This window comes from Pelodiscus sinensis, chromosome 2 (assembly GCF_049634645.1).
Source record: "Pelodiscus sinensis isolate JC-2024 chromosome 2, ASM4963464v1, whole genome shotgun sequence".
In the NCBI taxonomy this organism is placed as follows: domain Eukaryota; kingdom Metazoa; phylum Chordata; order Testudines; family Trionychidae; genus Pelodiscus; species Pelodiscus sinensis.
The window spans coordinates 33076765-33098575 of NC_134712.1; the positions used below are offsets into that span (position 1 = coordinate 33076765).

The window sequence follows — 21811 nt, forward strand, 5'->3', positions numbered from 1 at the left end:
GAGGCCTCCCAGAGGCCAATAGCGTTGAATTTCCAGCAACATTGCATCTACACCACCATCACTTTGACCATGCATGGTTAGAAATAGCATTATTCCTAGTGAAAAGCAGAAATACAGGAATCGATTTCATGGCACCTAAGTTGTAGCCCTGGAATTCTGTAACTAGTAGTTAGTTATAATGAATGTGTGTTATAACAAAAGGTTTGGATTAAACTTAAATACAAGATGTAGGCCTCAGACAGGACAGGCAGCTTGTTAACTTAGCTCCAGCTCTGTTGGATGTTAGCATACTGAAGTGAAGGGATAGAGTATTGTAATGCATAATGATGTCAGCATTAGATAAAGCCTTGTAGTAGATAGAAAAAAAAATTATGTTGAAAGACTTTACAACTTTTTTAAAGTGACTAGAAGTTCCATGCTGGAATTCTGTAAATGTATTGTTTGTGTGAATAAGAGCAAGAATGTTTTAGGAGAGATAAGTGTGAAGGCCACTGCATGCTCAAATGGTCAGAGGAAGGGCCAGAGACTCAGAAGTACCAAATAATTATCAACTAAGCTAAAGCACACTGAAGACGCAAACTAGACCGAGGCAGATTGACGAACCCTGAAGTTAGTGGCAAGTACCCCTTGATAGGGAACCAACAACAACTTTTGCCAGAAGACAACTCCCAGGAGGGGTCGTATGCATACTGATATCAGATGACTGTGAGAACAACCTCTAGATAAACATATGTCGCAGAAAAACTGATTGTGATGCTAAATGACTGATTAAGGCCTGACAAGGCAAAGTGCATAGACTTGCATGGAAGAAAAATCCTATAAAGGATGGAGTGTCTCGTATGGTTTTTCAGGTTCCTGTCCTGCTATGACTATGGCGTATCAGTACAGACAGACAAAAACTCGGCTCCTTCCTCACACCCGACCTATCTGGCCAATAGATTGGGCTGAGCAACAGACTGGCAACTATTCCATCAGCAGGGCGTGTGTGTTTATATATGTGTGTGTGTGTGTGTGTGTGTGTGTGTGTGTGTGTGTGTGTGTGTGTGTGTAAATGCATAAAATATTTTGTTATATTATCAATAAATACAGTGTGTTGTCTTATCCCCCTGAAAAAGATCCCATGTGCTTCTTTTAAGAATAACAAATGGCAGTGCAACAGACTTGGTACTGTGGACACATCACTTAGAAAATTTGAGTGTAGGTGGCTAAATTTGGTGTAAAGTCCTAGTATAGACCAGGCCTCAATATTTAATAGGCAGTATATATATTATGGCCAGATCATCATCTCATGTTAAATCAGTGCAACTACACTTTTAGTATAGCTATACTGAATTGTGCAGCTGAGGCCTGGCACTCGAAAATGATAACTAACACCAAGAGGAAACCCATTCAAGACTAGATCTCTATTTTTGCATCTCTTGAAGGAAACCATTCCCATGAAGGCAGTGTCTATCCATTCTTAACAAGACTGTTCTTAAATGGTATTTTAAGTCCTGTAATAGTCATTATCTTATATAGTTGGAGTGTAAGGCAGATGTTCTAATCTTTCTTTCACAGGATGCACCAGAGGCTGCTGCAGAAAAAGGATGTAAATTCTTTTCTATATATAAAGCCGCTATAGAAGTGTTAATCTACCTTTGTTGCTTCCAAAATGAGTAATAGAACACTGAGAACCTTTGGATTTCCCAAGGCTTAGTCACTGGTCATTTATAAACATAGAAACAGAAAATAGCCATTGACACACTGATAGAAAACAAGAACACCTCAGATCATAAAACCTTTAACCTTGTATATTTCTCTTTTAGAAGAAACATGATACAAATTTCTATTGTTTTAGATTAGAAAGTCCTTTTGACAGACTGATGTAAAAAAGGGAAGGACTAATTTACACAATGTTATATTATTTAAAAAATCATTATTTCATAAAGAGCAAAACAATTGCTCTGTGTTTTAGTCATTCACTATTTTTCTTGGGATAACACTTAGTACAGATAGCCTCAAGGATTTCAGTAACACTTACATTCATAATTTCACAGATATTGAATCTATATAGTGATTTACCTTGGTGGAGGAGGAACACTAGGAGACCAAGATCTAGTCCGACCTATACTATCTGTATGGTGAGGGGACCCTGACCGAGAGCAGTGATTGGATGACATTACTTGTTCTGGCACTGATAACGTTGAACTCTGAAGATCTCTTCCATTATGTCGGTAATCTAAAGAAAATATAAAAGATCAGCAAAACTGAAATCACATTTGGATTTGTTTACTTTCTAATTTATTAAATATGTTGCATTTGTTAAATATGTCATAAAAGATGACAAATAAGGCAATGCTGTTTTGACTGTTGACAGACTTATGATACATTTGTTTCAAAATGTGTGTAACATAAAATATGAGTATGTTTCCTATAGTTAGGATAGAATTTCCTTTTAAATTGCCACTTAAATTTCCTTTAAAATTCCATTTAAATTGGCATCTCTCCAAACATTAATTTAGAGGAAAAAGATGATCTCTGAAGAATATGATTCATTAATTACATTAATTTAAAACAGGATTTTTATTAGAACAAAAAGATAAAAAAATAAGTTACTGCAATTTTTTAAGAAATGATGTACTGTCATGATGCGGCGCAGAGAGGAATTTTCATAATTCAAAATCCTTCAAAAATCGGTGATCCTAAATGAAAAATAATACTCTGAAGAGATGGAGGGAGTAGGTGTGGGAGCTCCTACTTCAGAAACAGGTACACAGCACTGACATAGAGAAATGGGACTCCACTCTTGGGATCAAATTTAAGCAATAGTGTTAACTTTATAAATGTAAGAAGGAAAATGTGGATGTCCTGTAGTTCACATCTTTGATGTTTAGTTAGTATGAGTCATGAAAAGTCCTAACAGAAAATCTACCAACCTATAACAATACTAAGTGCAATCAGATGGCAAAATGCAAACAAATGGTCCTTTTCATGACAGCTGTATCCATTCTACAGACATGAACAGAAATAAATGGAATCAAAGAGGGAAAAGAGAAGGTCAGACTTTATAAGGTAATTCATACACACAAAGAAGAAACCCATTAAATATCACATTTATGGAGAAGAGACTCAGTAGGATGAGCATATGAATATGAGCTATATATTTGAAGGATGATAGACTCATTAGAGTGGAAATATATCTCCAGCTTCGGAAGAAATTGCAAATAAGTAAATACCATCATACTGTCCTACTTTAATCTGTCAGCTCTTGAAACTGAGGTCACTGCCTGGGGAACATTACCTTCTAGGTAAAACGTATGGGATCACAGATATTGAGCAGTTCTAAAGGAGCTTTCATGAGGTTTGTCAGGACCACACTCATATCCAGTGACAGGGAGCCGTGTCACAAGAGATGGAAGAATTTTAAAACTAATCCTGATGACAAGGACCTGCAGAGACAGTGGTCTTCAAAGAGTTTATGACAAGCCATAGTTGTTACCCAACAAACATGGATGGATTTGGTATTTCATCCAGAAGAAGGTAGTCAAGCAGTTTGGTGAGGGGATACTTAGAGGCACCAAAATAGTCTGATTGCACCACACTGAAAAATGTTGCCACTTAAAATTATAAATCCTTCTGGCAGACAACATCTAAGATAACAGGAGGACTTGAGATACAACATATGCAACTCTTCCCTGTCAAGAACCAAACTTTTAAAAGTTAGGGTTCTCAGCATGGGAAAGAGCAAGACAATCTGGTTCTGAGCAATTATCTGTGAGAATGGTCCCTGCTACCTGCAACCAAACTGAGAGTCATACAAGTTTGAGTTTATATCTGACTACTGGGATAATCAAACCCTCACATCTGAGCTTGTCAGGATCTTTGCTAACAGAAAGGTACTGACAGAGAGGCATGCAGCCACCACCATCACCACTTCTGTCCCTTAACAGTCTGGTCTCTTCTTGGTGTAACGAGCAGAAGTCTAGTAGTTCTTCTGTGGATAAAAGGAAGAGATTCGCTGCTCTTGTCCCTGAATGCCTTGCAGGATGGCACTAGGCATAACTTGAATCCAGTCAGTATGTACAATGGTATACAGGTTAATGACTTTTGCTTTCCCCTTCACCTCTCACAGGGAGGAAACCAGGGTGATCAGGAGACAGGGAGACCTCACGTTTCTTTGCATTCTGTACAGATGTTACACCTAATTCTGAAGTTATCCTTTCTGGTAAATGGAAGATCTTGCAGCTTTTGGCCCTGCATTTGGAATCCAGATGCCTATAACAAGTAGACCTTCAAATATCCACTCTTCAGCCAATAGTTCTTGGCAATATAACACACTCAACAAAGGCTGCCCACACATCTTACTGAGCCATGCACAAAATTGGTCATCTATCCTGTCATTCCCTGACTATAGAAGAAATTCAATTAAAGCTTGAGCATTTGTCCACAATGGATTTTGTTTTCTGGCCTTATAGACTGCAGTCCATAAAAGAGCAGCTGCAAAACAGTAAATCTGTTTCCAGAAGGACTGGAGCATTAAAACTCTGTTCTGAAGTCCAATTTTACAGATTCAGATGGATTTAAATTCAAGTCTCTGTCATATCTTCATTAACTCATCAGGAACAGGATACTGCCATATTATTCCAATGTGCTCCTAATCCAGGTACTTCTTAACCTTGGCCTCTGGTAACAAACTAAACCAAATCCAAATGACTTAAAGTCATGGCTCCCATGAAGCATGACTTTGTCAAGCATGTCTAGTACCCATACATATTATGCTTGACTCCAAGACAAAGGATGTAGCAATCACGTAAATCTGCAAGCAACTTCTTCCTGCTACATCCACACATCTTCAAGTCTTAAAATTCCTTCTTTCTTTCTTTGTGTGGATCAAGGGAGAGAGATGCCATCCTGTAAAAGAAAACAGTATAAATACTAGCTGCATTTAACAACAAAGATGTATCAATGTAAAAAACACCAAAACTCTCAGTGTAGCAGATGTCCAATAGAATGTTCATTGAATTGTTCAAGAGAAACAAGCCTTCAAATGTTGAGAGCCGACAAACATATCTATGTGTGGAAGGCCATTGGAACAAAGTTTTGACACGTCAAAGCCTTGACATCAATGTGCCAATACAACTCCTTGTAACAATAGGGTTTTCAGAACTTGAGTCAAATATTTAATTCATATCCCTTTAATTAAGATTGCATTTTCCTCATCAGCATTTGATTAGAGAAAACAAATCTGATGAACTTTACAGCTTTTATTCAAGAACATAAACAAAAGATTTACTAATTTATTATACTTCCATAAAATACTAAAAAAATGAAAATGAGATTGCTCTTACAGTATAAATCAAGAGAGCCAAATAAAATAATTAACAATAATACAAATTAGAATTGGAGAAAACAACTTGAGATCGACAACTGATCAAATCATTGCATGATCAAAATCAGTAATCAAATCAGAAAGTTATCAAAACACCAAAGATTAAATGGTTTACTTGGTCTTTCTTTTTCTATGCATTTTACTTAACAGCTTATACTTTCCCTTGTAGAAACAATGGGTTAAGCTTTAATGTGTTAAATACCACAGGTGACCTCTTGTGATCTGTGGTATATTTTGCTTTCAACCTAGATTAATCAATCCTCAATGATAATTTGAATTATGGGCTTATATGCATGCACTATTACAGGCCATAAACAAGTATGCACGCATCCCTAAAAAGGCTAACATAAGAAGTATTTTCCTGGCAGGCATCTCTGCACAGGTATTCAAATATCCTGTTAAGGAAACAAAAATAAGAAAGTTACTTAGAAAAAGATAAAGGATTAGATCTTCACCTTGCTTGGTCTCTGGAGCTTTATAGACAGTCAGAAAATGCAGTTTGGAGAATTAGGTGATGTCTTGTGGCCGAGGTATTGTGAAGCTAGTAGGCATCATCCTCCGATCAACTGGCCGTGCTACAATGTTTTGGTCTCTACTTTCCTTCAGAGGGAAGGTAGGCGTATCAGCCATCTGGTTGTCATCATGGTGACCTCAGGAGAAACACTTTCTTTCTCATTTACCATGTTTTTTAAAGAGAGAAACCCAGATTGATAATGTCCCAGAGGATCTCCTCATCAGTCTTCTGATCAAATCAGAGGATCACATATTTTGGACTCCAAATGCATTGTCCAGTTCTGGTCAAGTGAGTTTGGGTCTGGCCTCTGGTCCCCTTTTGGGGCCCTGCTTCCTAGAGTACTGGTTCTTTGTCATATCGACAAGTCTGTGTGTTTTTCCCAAACAAGCAATATTAGGGGAACAATGGGAGGTGATGATTCCACCAAAATGATCTCAGCTCCCCTTATCTGAATCAACAGAGTTCCTAATCAGCTTCTTGACAATTAGGTCCTGGTGACTTTCCTGGACCTAATTTTTACCCACCAACCTTTGACTTAGAAAAGTTGTTGCTTAGCCATTCACATGTTTTATTCATATACTTTCTCAAGGTCTATGCGGCCTTAGGACCCCAATAAGAAATTGCAATACTGTTAAACAGCATGAGAAACTGGTGAACTATGTGAACCTTTTTATCAAATTTCTACTTAATGTGTTCCTCAAGTCAAAGTAGAAGATACAATGATGCTCAGAAAATAAAAAAATTAGTGGAAAAGGCAGTTTAAGGCACAGATTTGAAGAAAGTTATATTCTATGATCACATACCTCAAAACACCAACAAAAACACACGTTTTGTTAGTCTTTAAGGTTCTGTGAAACCATTCGTTGTTTTATAATTTATTTCTTAAGTAGTGCCATATAAACACATGCTGCTCTACAAAACAAGGAAAGATTCTTCTGCACAATGAAATAATGCTTATTGATGAAATTGGTATTTGTAGAGAATGCATAAAAAAGAGACGGTTGGCATATGAGAGATGTCGTGTACATTAAGCTTTTATTGGGGCTGTCTGGTAGTCAGGAGTACCAGAAAGCATACAGCTGAACACTCCTACACACATAGGATAAGACAAACCAATCAGACAAATGATCAGGTATTGAACAAAGATCTTTATATGACTGTGATAAAGAAGAAATTAAGTTTTGTTGGTGAGATAGGACCAACTGGTGGCATATAAGGCTACGTCTAGACTGCTGCTTTCTATTGGAATAAGGTATGCAAAGTATCCTCCACAATTTGCATACCTTTTTCCGATAGTTTTGTCGGAAGAGGCTTTTCCGAAATTTGGTCCATCTATACTGAGCCAAATTTTAGAAAAACCTCCTCTTTTGGACGAGCCCTTTTTCCTCGTAGCATGAGGAAGACAAGACTTCTGAAAGAGCACATCTACTCTTCTGAAAAAAATGTTGGAAGAGCAGACACACACTCTGGACGTGGCAGAGTTTTTCTGGGATATCTTTGGTATCCTGGAAAAATTCCATAATCTAGACATAGCCTAACTGACCAGTGAGGGATTTTATTGTCTATCATCTACAATCTCAAATAGGAAAAATAAAAACTATGAGCATGTTAGGAACATAATATACAAGAGTGAAAATTTGGTGCAGATAGTATCTTGGGGTATGTCTACACTACAATGTTAGTTCGAACTAACGGACGTTAGTTCGAACTAACATTCATAGCCGCTACACTAGCGCTCCGCTAGTTCGAATTTGAATCGAACTAGCGGAGCGCTTAGTTCGAACTAGGAAAACCTCATTTTACGAGGATTAAGCCTAGTTCAAACTAGCTAGTTCGAACTAAGGGCTGTGTAGCCCCTTAATTCGAACTAGTGGGAGGCTAGCCCTCCCCTGGTTTCCCTGCTGGCCACTCTGGCCAACACCAGGGAAACTCTATGCCCCCCTCCCGGCCCCGGACCCCTTAAAGGGGCACGGGCTGGCTACGGTGCCTGTGCCAGGTGCAAGCCTGCCAGCACCCAGCCAGCAGACCCTGCACCTGGCACGGCACAGAGCCACCCACCCGATGTCCCCCAGCCCACCCCCTCTTCCCGGGACCAGGCTGGTGGCTCCCGGGAGCTTGCCCTGGACCGCAAGAGGCGGCCACCTTCCTGGGCTACTGCGGACATCGTGGACCTCGTCCACAATCTCCGCACTAGGCACAGGAAAGTGGCCGTCTAGGGCAGGAGAGCTGCCAGCCTGGCCACCCAGGAGCAGGTGTGCATGAAAATCAAGGGGGTCTACTGAGACCCCTGACCCTGAGCCCTGAGCTTACAATGGCCGTCCTGGGTCAGACCAAAGGTCCATCTAGCCCAGTAGCCTGTCTGCCGACAGCGGCCAACCCTAGGGACCCTGGAGGGGATGGACCGAAGACAGTGACCAAGCCATTTGTCTCGTGCCATCCCTCTCCAGCCTTCCACCAACTTTGGGCAGGGACACCACTCCTACCCCCTGGCTAAGACTACTCCATGGACCCAACCTCCATGACTTGATCTCACTTCCCTTTCAACTCTGTTCTAGTTGTAGCCTTCACAGCCTCCTGCAGCAAGGAGTTCCACAGGTTAACTATTTGCTTTGTCAAGAACAACTTTCTCTTACTAGTTTCAAGCCTGCTACCCATTCCTTTCCTTTGGTGTCCTATAGTCCTTCTTTATGGGAACTCATGAAGAACTTTTCTGTATGCACCCTCTCCACCCAACCCCTGCTTTTAGAGACCTCTATCCTGTCCCCCCTCCGTCTCCTCTTTTCTAAGCTGAAAAGTCCCAGTTTCTGTAGCCTCTCTTCATCTGGGACCTGTTCCCAACCCCTGATCATGTTAGTTGCCCTCCCCTCTCCCAGCCTTTCTCTTCCCCTCTCCCACCTCCTTTTCCCAGTCTCCCCCAGTTTTGTTCAATAAAGACAGAGTCAATGTTGGAAGAAACATTATCTTTATTTTGTACATCAATAAGAAGGGGGGCTAGGGAAGGGTAAGTGGAAGGAGGTGAGGGAGGAATGGGGTACGAGCCCCCGATGGGGAGGACTGGGCTGGCTCTGCGGGCTTCTGGGGGTGGAAGCTCCCCTGCAGCCCCCCAATTGCCCCCTCTCCCCAGATGGCAGCCTGCGGCAAGTGCAGCCGGGCTGATGGCCGAGTGGTGTGATGTGCCCAGTGTGGGTACTCTGGGCACTCCAAGCCAGGACTGCTTTGCAAGCGGGGCACCCCTTTGAACTGTCTGTCCGGGGTGGGGGTCGGGACCCTTTAAGCGCAGCCCTCGGCTAGCCTGAGACAGCATCTCCATGCTCTAAGTCCTCCTCTGATGCCCTGCCAGCACTGCTTCCGGCCATCCTTAAGCCCTGTTCAGGGTCCACTCAATGTGGACTTGCTAGTTCGAATTAGCAAAACGCTAATTTGAACTAGTTTTTAGTTCTAGACGCGTTAGTTCGAATTAGCTTAGTTCGAATTAAGTAATTCTAACTAAGTTAGTTCGAATTAACGTTGTAGTGTAGACGTACCCTTGGATAGTTTATATTCCACAGCAGATGCTCTCGTAAAATATTTTTTTATTTGTTATATACATTTAATGTTGTTCATCAATTTGAGAAAATGGTATTGTAAACATAACGCAAAATATGTTTAAAGGTCTAAGAGTTAAAAAATGTTTAATATTATCTTACTAAATTTGAAATAAATTATAATAAATAATAATAACAACATAAAAATCAGTTTTATAATAGAAATTCAAGACTGATCTGCAAAAATCAGAATTAAAAATGCACTGTTATCACAAAAATATTAATTTCTGATGTATTTTAGCCAGTATGCTTACAGTGCATTTTTCAGTTCTACAGGAGATCCTGTTACCTCTAGTAATATTTAACATCTTCATTAAAAATTTCAAGAGGGGGTAAACATTATGCTAATTCAATTTGCTGATTATATTAAATTCAAAGTTGTTGCAGCACTAGGGAGGAAAGAAAAATATAGTTTGTTTGAGGAGAGGCTGCAAATATGAACAGAATTAGATTTAACCTGGAAAAACACAAGTTAATATATATAGGGAAGAATAACCAGTGGGACATATTGGCTGTGTCTAGACTGGCATGATTTTCTGGAAATGCTTTTAACGGAAACGTTTTCCGTTAAAAGCATTTTCGGAAAAGAGCATCTAGATTGGCATGGACGCTTTTCCACAAAAGCACTTTTTGCAGAAAAGCGTCCATGCCAATCTAGACGCGCTTTTCTGCAAAAAAAGCCCTGATCGCCATTTTCGCAATCGGGGCTTTTTTGCGCAAAACAAATCTGAGATGTCTACACTGGCCCTTTTGCACAAAAGTTTTGCGCAAAAGGACTTTTGCCTGAACAGGAGCAGTATAGTATTTCTGCAAGAAGCACTGATTTCTTACAGTAGGAAGTCAGTGTTCTTGCGGAAATTCAAGCGGTCAGTGTAGACTGCTGGCAAGTTTTTCCGGAAAAGCAGCTGATTTTCCGGAAAAACTGGCCAGTCTAAACACAGCCCAAGGTTTTTGCACAAAAACGGCCATTTTTGGACAAAAACCTGCAGAGTGTCCACACCTCAAATGTGCTTTTGCACAAGTAAATCAGCAGCAAAATGGCAGAACAGAGGGCTTTTTCTGGTGTAGGTAAACCTCCTTCTTTGAGGCATAACTCCCTATTTCACTACAGCTATTGCTCCAGAGGGGTTTCTTGCGCAAGAAAAAGCACAGGTGGGAAAAAGCACAGATGCTCTGATGGCCATTTTGTGAATGGCCATCAGAGCTTTCTTGTGCAAGAGTGTCCATGCAGTGTGGACGCTCTCTTGTGCAAAAGCACATCACTTTTGCAATGCTCTTTGAGATGTGGACAGGCCCTTGCGCAAGAAGCCTTCACTGTAGACGTAGCTTCAATGGTCATCTCCCATCTAGATGGGGCACAAGGAGAAACAGCTGGAGAATTTGGGGATCTCTGCCAAGAATGAGCAGTTGTTTGGGATCTTGGAAATCACAGAACACCATATATGCCAGGGGTGCATTTCAAAAAGAAACATGACACTGAAGATCATTAGATTCTGGTCCAAGCTCAGCTGTCCCCACACTGATCTCAAGACTGATGTCAGTTCTCCACTAAATGTCTAGAAGACTTCTGAGACCAGTCCCTGAGAGCAAATGTGGATGAAGAAAGTGATCCTAGACTCGAGAATGAGAAGTACCCAACTAGTTTATAGGTAATGGAGTGGCCAAGCCTACTGAAGCTATCATACACCAAATCAATTCAAGGGCAAGTGCTGCATTGATTTTGTAGATGGTACTGCAGATGGTGTCCATATAGGCTGGAGACCTGAAGCCATCCTATCATTCAGTGCCAGCCTCAGTACCATGGCTGAAGCAATATCAAGGCTAAGTTCAGTAAGGGCATGTCTACACAGCAAAGTGATTTTGAAATAACAGCCCTTATTTCAAAATAGCTTTCCTAGCATGTACACAGCCAAATCGCTATTTTGAAATAAATTCAAAATAGCGGAACGCTTATTTCGAATTTGGTAAACCTCATTCCACGAGGAATAATGCCAAATTCAAAATAGCTATTTTGAAATAAGTACTGTGTAGGCACTTATTTCGAAATAGGAGGCCTCCAGCCTTCCCAGGATGCCCTGGTGGTCACTCCAGCCTCAACCAAGAACACTTCTCTCCCTCCCCACTTCCCCGGAGCCCTTAAAGGGGTAGACTCTGGCCACAGTGCCAGTGCCAGCTCCAAGCCTGCCAGCCCAGAGCCAGCAGTCACTGCCCCTGACCCAGAGGCCCCAAAACATGAGCCAGCAAGCCACCTTCTTCCCCTTGCTTCCCCCTTCCAGCTCCCTCCTCCCAGATTTCCCCCTCCCCTCTCCCACCCTCTCTCCTCTCCTCTTCCGCCTCCTTTCCCCAGTCTCACCAGAGTTTCATTCCTCCCCCTAAGTTTATGTTTATGAAAAAACGTGCATTTTATTTTACATGGGGGGGGGGTGTAAATGGAAGGACGTGAGGGAGGAATGAAGCACAAGCCCCGAGTGGGGCAGACCAGGGAGACTGTTAGTGCTCCTCAGGGGGGAAGCTCTCCCACAGGGCCTCCTGGATACTAACAGCCCCTCGATGGAGCTCCCAGATGGCAGCCTGAAGAAAGTGCAGCCAGGCTCACAGCAACATGTCCAAGAGAAGCACCAGAGTGCCCAGAGGCACCTCCAGCTCCATGTTGCAGAGTGCTATGGTGTCCCGAGTGAGGGCAACCAGAGTACACAGAGACAAAATGCTTTGCTGTCCCGCATCGAGGTAGGCAAGCAATCAGGGAAACCTGAGAACTGGCTGTCCAGGGGTGTCCCTTTAAGCACAGGCCTCAGATAGCCTCAGGCAGCAGCCACACAAAGTAAATCCTGACCTGATGCCCTGCCAGATGTGGTTCCGGCCAGCCTTAAATGTGATTCAGCATTCACTCAGTGTGGATGAGCTATTTCAATATAGCCAAATGCTATTTTGAAATCATTTTGTGTGTAGACATGTTATTTTGAAATAAGCTATTTCAAATTAACTATTTCGAAGTAGCTTATTTAGAAATAACGCGGTAGTGTAGACACACCCTAACAGAGTAGAGATTGGTCCTGTTTGTACAGAGGCCTGGACTAATGTGTCCATGGGTGCCAAAACTGCAATTGTGTAGAGAAAGAATGCCTTGGTATTAATAACATTGAAAACACCCTACAGAAGAACATTCCTGAAACAGAGGAGAGCTGCTTTCTATGTTCACAGTGTTGCTTGTCCACTACTGCCCACTTTAGGTGGATCTTCAGTGATTCAACCTTACCTCTCAGCATGGTGAACACAAAGAAACTGACTCCTTCTGGAGTAAACAGTCCAACAGGGCCTATAGCAGTACCCAAAGTTGAAACTTCTGTCAGCCTTCCCCAGACTCAGTCCTCAATCTGACCAACAGGGGATATCACAGTATCCTGGCTGGATTTTTCATGTGTAGACTTTCCCAGGCTCTGTCCTTGTCCCATGCAACAGGGCCTATTTCCATATCCTCTGCTGGTATCAGCCTGTAGCCCTGTCCTTGAGCTCAGGTCTTTAATCAGTCTAATAGGGCTCTTTGTGGTACTCTCAGTTGATTGATCTGTGGCCCTCTGTGGGCTGGCTTGCAAAGGTATCTACTCTGGTATGAAGCAGCACCTCGACGTCTTCCTCCCTGGAGACTCTTTACTCTGTGGCCCAGCTCTCTAGATGAATAACTCTTTCAATTCTGTTCTCTTCCAGGGCTTATCCAAGTTCCCAAATGAGGCCCGGTTAGACTCCCTTTGCACTCAGTTTTTAAGTCACTTCCCCAGTTGCTGTTGGGGGAAACCCAGGGACCCTAAAAGAAGCAGTCATCTGCTGCATCCCTTGAACTTCTCACGACAATCCCCTGTACCACTTCCCTGTGAATGTTTTACCTTCTTCTCTCATGTTTGAGTCTTGGCAGCCAGCCACGAGCACCTTCATCTCTCCCCCAGTCCCAGCCGGCAACTGCTCTTGAGTCCCAGAGGCTAGCCAGGAGCTCCTTATTTGCTTCTTTAGTCCCTGCCAGCAGACTTAAATTCTCTGTCCACCAGCTCCTTTTAGAGGAGCCTGCTGGGCTCTAATTGGCTGCTCTCTGCAGTCTCTGATTGGCTGCTTCCCACACAGGCTCTTGAGGTAACTAGGAGGACTGCACTCTTCTGTTCTTTTTCTGAGGTGGAGTATGGTAGACCCATGAGGTCTCCAGCAGTGGACCTTTGGGCTAAGTACACCGTCATCAAAATGGGGAAAAGAAAGGCAGAGAAGTCAGTAGTCATCTGATAAGCAAGCAGAGTCAAGTTGAAACCATGGTCAGTACTGGACTCACTTGACAGATATTGCTGGAGTAAACATATGGTGCCATTTTGACCCTGCCTTTGTACTAAAGAGCATCCTTGCTCTACACTGGACACTTGAGAGAGCTGTGCTTATGTCCTCCAATCTCCCTACAACTGGTAGAAGAATGTCTCTGAGCCCTGAAATGGCTCCCATTAGTCTTCTGATGTCTTTTCTTATGGAAACCAGAGGAAGGAGAATGAGTCCAAGCTGGGTTTTTTAAATACATGTTCAGGGCAAGCTGTGTCTATTTCCTAAAGGAGACATTAATAGAGCACGCTTCCCTAATGGGCCCTCTCCTAAACACAATAAACACTGAGTGTGGAGTTCATTATTTGGAATATCTACCCCCACACAATGGGCAGTCTTTGAAAGCTGGTGAGAAAATAACTATTTACAAAAGCTGAAAGAATCTCAGAGTCTTAAAAAAAATTTGAGGTAAGAAAGAACTGAAGGTGGAGCCATCCTTATGGAGCCATGGGATGAACTATGAGTGTCAGAGGGTATAAGTGCCACTTCTACAGATACCACTAAGCAAAATTATCTGGTTTTGTTGCTCTAGGCCTTTGCACATATGAAAGGAATACACATCTGCAACCACTCAAAGAGGAAAAGCTCGATCTGGAATGTTTTACATTCAAATGTGAGTAGACTTGATAGTGTTTCTTAGTAAAATTCCTTTATTATAAATTTAAAAAGCAACCACTTCAAGTACATCGCTCTTCATTCAATTCAATATGAATACAGGTAACTAACAGATACTGGATATTGCTTTAGGCTGGATAAATATGCCCTATGCCTTGTTGCCAGAAAGTAATCTTACTAAATTTGTGATTAATTCACTCAGAAGAGTAATGATTGTACAGTTAAACTCCTAATAATTAGCCAAATTGTATCACTTTAAACAGTAGCAACATCCTGATACATTTTATATTAACATAAGTTAATACAAAAGTAGTCCCTCAGCTATGTAGGAGTCAGTGCATCTATCTGCGACTATTTCCTATAAAAAAAAATCCTGTGCCAACAAGTCAACCATCATAGCATACAAAATTGCATGCCATATCTCACTTGGGAAAAAACATATGGCTGGCTTCAACGGTACATACAGCTGGCTTTCTGCCAGCATTTGTATCAGTTAAAATTAATATTCCATTAAAATGGGTATTCTGTATCTTGCTATAACAGAGAACATTAAAATGTGTTTAAATTTAAATTTACAGAGGCTTACAGATTAGTTAATAAATGGACTTATGATATATTTTGAGGAAGATGATGATATATAGGTATCTTTTAGCAGCATGTTCTATTTGTTGTAAAATATTTTTTTATCATTTATTTTGTGGGGGTTTATGACATCACTGAAATCTGATTTCCAGACTTGTTTGATTTTAAAATGAGGGAATTCAATTAATACATTTCTAAAATAAATCTGTATTTTCACATGGATTCTTCACTGTATATGAGTGCACTTTCACATTGTATAAGAAAATGCAACACTCCAAAAGGGGATTAAGAATGAGGAATGAAAAAGAAATCTAACTCAAAGTAACACAGAACACTTAGGCTACGTCTAGACTGGCATTATTTTCCGCAAATGCTTTTAACGGAAAAGATTTTCGTTAAAATCATTTTTGGAACAGAGCGTCTAGATTGGCATGGACGCTTTTCCGCAAAAGCACTTTTTGCGGAAAAGTGTCCGTGCCAATCTAGATGTGCTTTTCCGCAATAAAGCCCCAATCACCATTTTCGCGATCGGGGCTTTTTTGCACAAAACAAATCTGAGCTGTCTACACTGGCCCTTGTGCACAAAAGCTTTGCGCAAAAGGGACTTTTGCCCAAACGGGAGCAGCATAGTATTTCCAGAAGAAGCACTGATTTCTTACAGTAGGAAGTCAGTGTTCTTGCGGAAATTCAAGTGGCCAGTGTAGACAGCTGGCAAGTTTTTCTGCAAAAGCAGTTGCTTTTGCGGAAAAACTTGCCAGTCTAGACACAGCCTAAGGGTACATTTACACAGCAGTTTTATTTCAGAATAACTTTGATGTTATTCCAAAATAACATAATCCGCAACTACACTATAAACAGTTATTTCGATATAATGTCAAAATAATGTAAAGCTGGAAGACTTCTTACTCTGACTCCTGTAACTCTCATTTTACAAGGAGTAAGGGAATATGGAGGAAGAATGTTCTACCTCGGACTTCCTGCTGTGTATACAGCACCAAAACCCGAAATAAGCAATTGTTACTTAAGCTACACAACTTATATACCACGAGTTGCATAGCTTATTTCTGTTTTAGCCTTGTTATGTAGATGTACCCTATTTCTTAAATTTAAAAAATTACTGGTTAAACCATTTAAACTGGCTCCACACAGTGTTAGTCCAAGTACTTGTCATATAACTCAATATCATTCTCTTCTATACAACATTATATGGATAATTCTTATGGGAGAATGAATGATTCCTTACAAATAGATTTATATTTCAAACACAGAAACATTGGTATGCAGTATCAAATATCTGACACAACTTTTTCTGGTTTTCTTCCCTACAATACCCAGCCATTATTCTTAATTTTTATAAAGCTTTTTATGGACATTGGTAAGGCAATCCTATTTTACATCCTTAGATGAATTTCCTTGTGATTCTTAGAATATCATAATATGTTAATGAGGTGAAAGACCATATTTCACGCCCATAAATTTTATGACTCAAAGATATCTCTTAAATCTCTCAAAAATGTATAAAAAACAAGTAAGCCAGAAATAGCTAATAGACAATATTTGCTTCTGTTAAGTTAAATATGTAAAGACTATTCCTTTAACTACATTTTGACAGAGGTCTTCTTTATTTAATATCATGAAGATATATAAAAATAAAATATTAATTTGTAAATCCTAGATAACAGTATTGTTATTCAGTATTTGCTTTTCGTAGACTTCAATACAATAGTAATGCTTAATTCACTTTTTGCATAGTGTTCAAGGTCTAGGGAAGGGAGACATATGATTTATATTAAGTTCACCCATGTGCTATTTGTCTTGTTATGCTAGGGTGAAATTATAGCCTCATTGAAGTCATTAGTGAAAACTGTCATCGACTTCAATGAATTTCATCCCAAAATTATAACATCAGAAGATGTAGAGGCATTTGAAGAACTTTAAGTGACAGCACTATAAATATTACTGAGCAAACTGTTTACAAACTACAATGAAATCAACTTAAAGTGAATTCCAATCTAGCAAAATTCTGCTGATAAGGTCAATAATTATTCATTCGCTTATAGTTTTATTCCACTAATAATTGGTCCCATTCACGTTGGCTGCAATTAACATTTGCTAGGTAAAATAATTTTTGCGTGGAGGAAATATGCATTTTACACTGTTCCGCTGGCAACTGCAGAGGGAGAAGTTAGGAAATCACTGGTTCCTCTATACTCTTAAAGCCTGGAGACAATTACAGTGACAGAAAGCATTCCCTCCCTCTGCTTTGCTGGGAAGTTTGGTAGTGAACTTGGAGTTAACTAATGTAGCTTCAAAAGTGGATAGTGTTGGCTCGGATGTGCAAGGAATAAATCAATTTAGCAGAGAGAGGTAGCCAAGTTAGTCTGTAACTGGAAAACCTTAAAAAACAACAAAGGGTATGTCTAGACATAGGGTATGCCAGCAGAGGGATGCAGATTAGGTTGGGTGAAATTGCTAATGAAGCGGGGATTTAAATATCCCATGCTTCATTAGCATAAAAATGGCCGCCGCTTTTTTCGGCATGGTGTTTTGTCAGAGAAGAGCAGCAGTCTAGAGGCTGATCTATCGCTAAAGAAAGCCTTTTCCAATAGATCCTGTATACCTTGTTTTCCAAGCAAACAGGTCTTCGTACATTATTTATAAATGAACATGACGGCATTAGTGATACCTGACTCCAGCATCAGTTTCTTTCATTTGCTAAATTGAAGGCACTCACTGATTGATTATAGGTATTCTAAGTTAGTAGTAGTTAATGTCTGGGTACTTTTTGGGCTCTGTCAATCTTTTTTTTTTTCACTTCTCTAGGTGGGAGAAGGAATGTTTTAGGAATGCTCTATAAAGATCCTGTAGGTGTTTGTCTCCGTCTGTGGCATCAGAGCAAATCCAATTGTATTTTAGGGCTTGGCTGTATAAAATAGATTGAGAAATGTGTCTGGAATGGAAGCTGGAGGCATGAAGCTAAGTGTAGTGGTCGGTGGGCTTTTGGTATAGGGTGGTGGAAATTTGTCCATTATTTAATTGTACTGTAGCGTCCAGAAAGTGGATTTCTCGTGTGGACTGGTCCAGGCAGAGGTTGATGGTGGGGTGGAAGTTGTTGAAATCCTTGTGAAATTCTTCAAGAGTCTCTTTTCCGTGGATCCATATGATGAAGATGTCATCGATGTAGCATAAGTGAAGTAGTGGTGTCAGGGGGCGAGAGCTGAGGAAACGTTCAAGGTCAGCCATAAAGATGTTGGCATATTGTGGTGCCATGCGGGTGCCCATGGCTGTGCCGCTGACTTGGAGATACAAATTGTCTCCAAATTGGAAGTAGTTATGGGTGAGGATAAAGTTGCAGAGATCTGTAATTAGGTGTGTAGTGCTGTTATCGGGGATGGTGTTCCTGATGGCCTGGGCTTCTACATCCATAGTGGCCAGGATGGTATTTTCAGGTAGATTAACTGATGTTTTGAAGTTTCCTCAGGAAGTAAGTGGAGTTGTGGAGGTAGCTAGGAGTGCTGGTAGCATAGGGTCTGAGGAGGGAGTCTATATAGCCAGATAATCCTGTGGTAAATGTGCCAATGCTTGAGATGATGGGCCATCTGGGATGTCCAACTTTGTGTATTTTGGGTAGCAGATAGAAAGTTCCTGGTCAGGGATTGTGTGTGGGGAGGGTGGTTAGTGTAAATTTGTTCCTGAGCAGCATCAGGGAGCTTCATGAGCAATTTTTTCAGATTTTTTTAATATGCCTTAGTGGGGTCACAGAAGAGAAGCTTGTAGAATCTGGTATTGGTGAGTTGTCTGTTTCCCTCCTGTTCATAATCTGTCCTGTTCACGATAACTACAGTGCTTCCTTTGTTGGCCTCTTTGATTATGATGTTAGGATTGTTTTTGAGGCTGTGTATAGCATTGTGTTCTGCATGACTGAGATTGTGTGTTCTATGTTGTTGTTTGCTGATAATGTCAGCTCGAGCATATTTGCAGAAGCAGGCAATGTAGAAATTAAGACTTTCGTTACAACCATTAATGGGGGGGCACATAGAAACCTTACTCTTGTGGGATTGGCAGGGGGGAGCAGTAAGGTCAGTGTGTTGTACATCGGTGTGTTGAAAATATTCCTTCAGGCAGAGGCATCGGAAATAGAATTCCAGATCCCCACAGAACTGAATCATATTTCTAGGGTGGTGGAGCAGAAGGAGAGTCCACGGGATAGGACAGATTCCTCTGCTGGGCTAAAAGAGTGGTTCGATAGGTTGATGATGTTGTTGGGTGCATTGAAAGTTTCTGGAATCTATACAGAAAGTATCTGGAAAGTATCTATACAGCAATTAGACACCCGTGCAGCACAAGCCCGGCAAGCAGAAGTCAGCTTGCAAGAGCTAGCTATGGATCTCTAATTGTAGTGTAGCCATACCCTTTGAAGGGCACTCTTATTCCAGGATAATCTGCGTTAACTCTCACGTATAGGCCAGTCTTTAGAAGGACACAGAAAAAAAGTGTCAGCAACTTTTCTTCTCTGTTTGGTTTCATTAACCAAAATTAGTTTTAAAATCCAGCAGGGATCAAAGCATATTGTTAAAAATTTACCTAGGGTCCAAATGTGTGAGTGGTAAATATTTCCTGTAAGGTGCTGAATGTCCTCAATTCTCCCTGAAACAAATGCCAATGGTAGTTGAGAGTAAACAGCAGCTTGCATGACTGATTCCTGAAATATCAATAAATTACTAACAGAATCAGAATCGTTTTCCCAAGAAACTTGTTTTAAAATCAGAAAATATTACTAGTGACCAATATCTTATATTGCATTAAAAAGTACTGTACAGTTTAATGCATACTGCCAATGTGCAGTCTGATTATATTTGCCTTAACTCCTGTAATTATTTGTTCTAAAATGCTTTGTAATCTAATTTGTACTCCCCAGGGACCATGATGCAATTTAAAGTGAGTCACCTTTTTAATTTGACTTTCAGTGGCACATGCAAAAATGACTTTGCTAGCTACATAATTTCATGAAAATAACTTTATGAATATTTAATCATCTCTGTTGGAACTCCAAATCTAATACAGGCACATGAATACCAAATCAACTCTTATAGAAATGTTTGGTTATAACGGAAATGTGTATGTGTGTGTAAGGACAGGAGCCTTCTTGATGTTAAAATAAAAGAATTTTAAATATGTAATCTGGATTTCATATTCATAATATTTGTTGTGCAGGTTTCTTGGAGAGAAAAAAAGGAGACATCAGTAAGAAGGAGAACTCAATAACATCTAATTGTATAGTCTTGACATTTTACCGGTATCTCTTTAGGCCTGACACAGAGTAGTAGTTATATAGATATTTTATTTTAGCTTTGTTTGATGTAGTTATGATTTTATTTAATAAGACGTATTTTATAGCAGCTGCTAGATATTGAAATATATTCTGTTTTAGGCATTATAAGTTGGTGAGAAATTTTTATAGGTATTAGAAGGTAATAAAAAATTGTTTTAAATTGTCTTCTTAACTTTGTAAGTGTGTAAGAAATCTTGGCTGTTCCTTTGTAAGAGAAATTGCTTTCTCTGAAATGAACTGTCCTTTGTGTAAGTAAGGGGTGTGTGAATGTGGGAAGACAAGAAACAAAAGACTCTGGTACCAGAGGGTCAGAATGGTTAACAAGGTGGTGCGAACTCAGGTGTCCATCAAATTCAAGTTAGCCCAAGATAGGCAGAATTAACCACTCTAAAGTGAGGGCTTACACCTATGAACCAGATTTGTGAAGGAAATAAACCAACTGCAGTCACTCCCAGGACATTCATCAAAGTACTGCTGAAATGTAACTATGGAAGCAATCTTGAGATAAAACAATTAGATGACTTCAGCATGATGCTACAAAACCCATACACTGAAGATCAGACTTAGAATCTTAAAAGTGGGATGTGTAGTCATGAAGCTTTGGGTTAGTCCTGTGAAGACAACTTCAGAGTATTGGACCATGGCCGAGAGAACCCAGCTCCTTCCTCGTGCCCACCCTAATTAGCTGCTAGGCTGGCACAAGCATAGATAAGACTGGTAACCAGCTGCAGGACTTGTGTGTGTGGGTGTGTGAGTGTGTGAGTGAGTGAGTGAATGAATGAGTGAATGCACATGCTGTATTTGCAATAAACATGGCATATTGCCTTTTCCCTCTAAAAAAGAACCTGTGTGCTTCGAATAAGCATAACATCTCCTTTTTTCTCAACAGTCTATGTGAAAGGGAGAAAGTGCAAAACAAGACTGTCGAGAGTGATTTGGGGTACAGGAGACATACATCATATCTCACACAAAGTTTATGAAAAGGGCATTTTATTTTCATCATTCCGTAAGCCAGAAATCATTTCCATATACATATTCTATTTTATTTTTTCAGTTCCTGGTATTGTCTAAACCTCAAGTAAGTACCATTAATTAAAAGTTTGGGCACGGCTACGTCTAGATTACAGGCCTTTTTCGAAAGAGGCTTTTTCGAAAGATACTTTCGAAAAAGCCTCTTTAAAAAAAAGCATCTAGACTACAATCAGTACTTTCAAAAAAGCACAGTTTGCATTTACACAGCACCTTTTTTGAAAGAGCACTTTTGAAAAATGGTGTTATTCCTCATAAAACGAGTTTTCCACAGTCAAGAAAACCGCCACAATCTTTCAATTTACTGTTGACAGAACGCGACGGCAGTCTAGATGCAGGTAAATATTTTTTTTTAAAAGGCCACTTTTTTCGAAAAATCCCTGTAGTCTAGACATGCCCTAAGAAAGCTGCAGACTACCTTTTAAAAATCTATCCCT

General features: G+C 40.4%; 1 protein-coding gene across 1 annotated transcript in view; it reads right to left on the reverse strand.

Annotated features, from left to right (window-relative positions):
• Window positions 1-21811, reverse strand: part of RIMS2 (regulating synaptic membrane exocytosis 2) — a 517795-nt gene that overhangs the window by 252473 nt on the left and 243511 nt on the right. The window contains exon 14 of the mRNA XM_075920242.1: window positions 2062-2218. Coding sequence (XP_075776357.1) covers window positions 2062-2218 — 157 coding nt within the window. The remainder of the gene's footprint in view (window positions 1-2061; window positions 2219-21811) is intronic.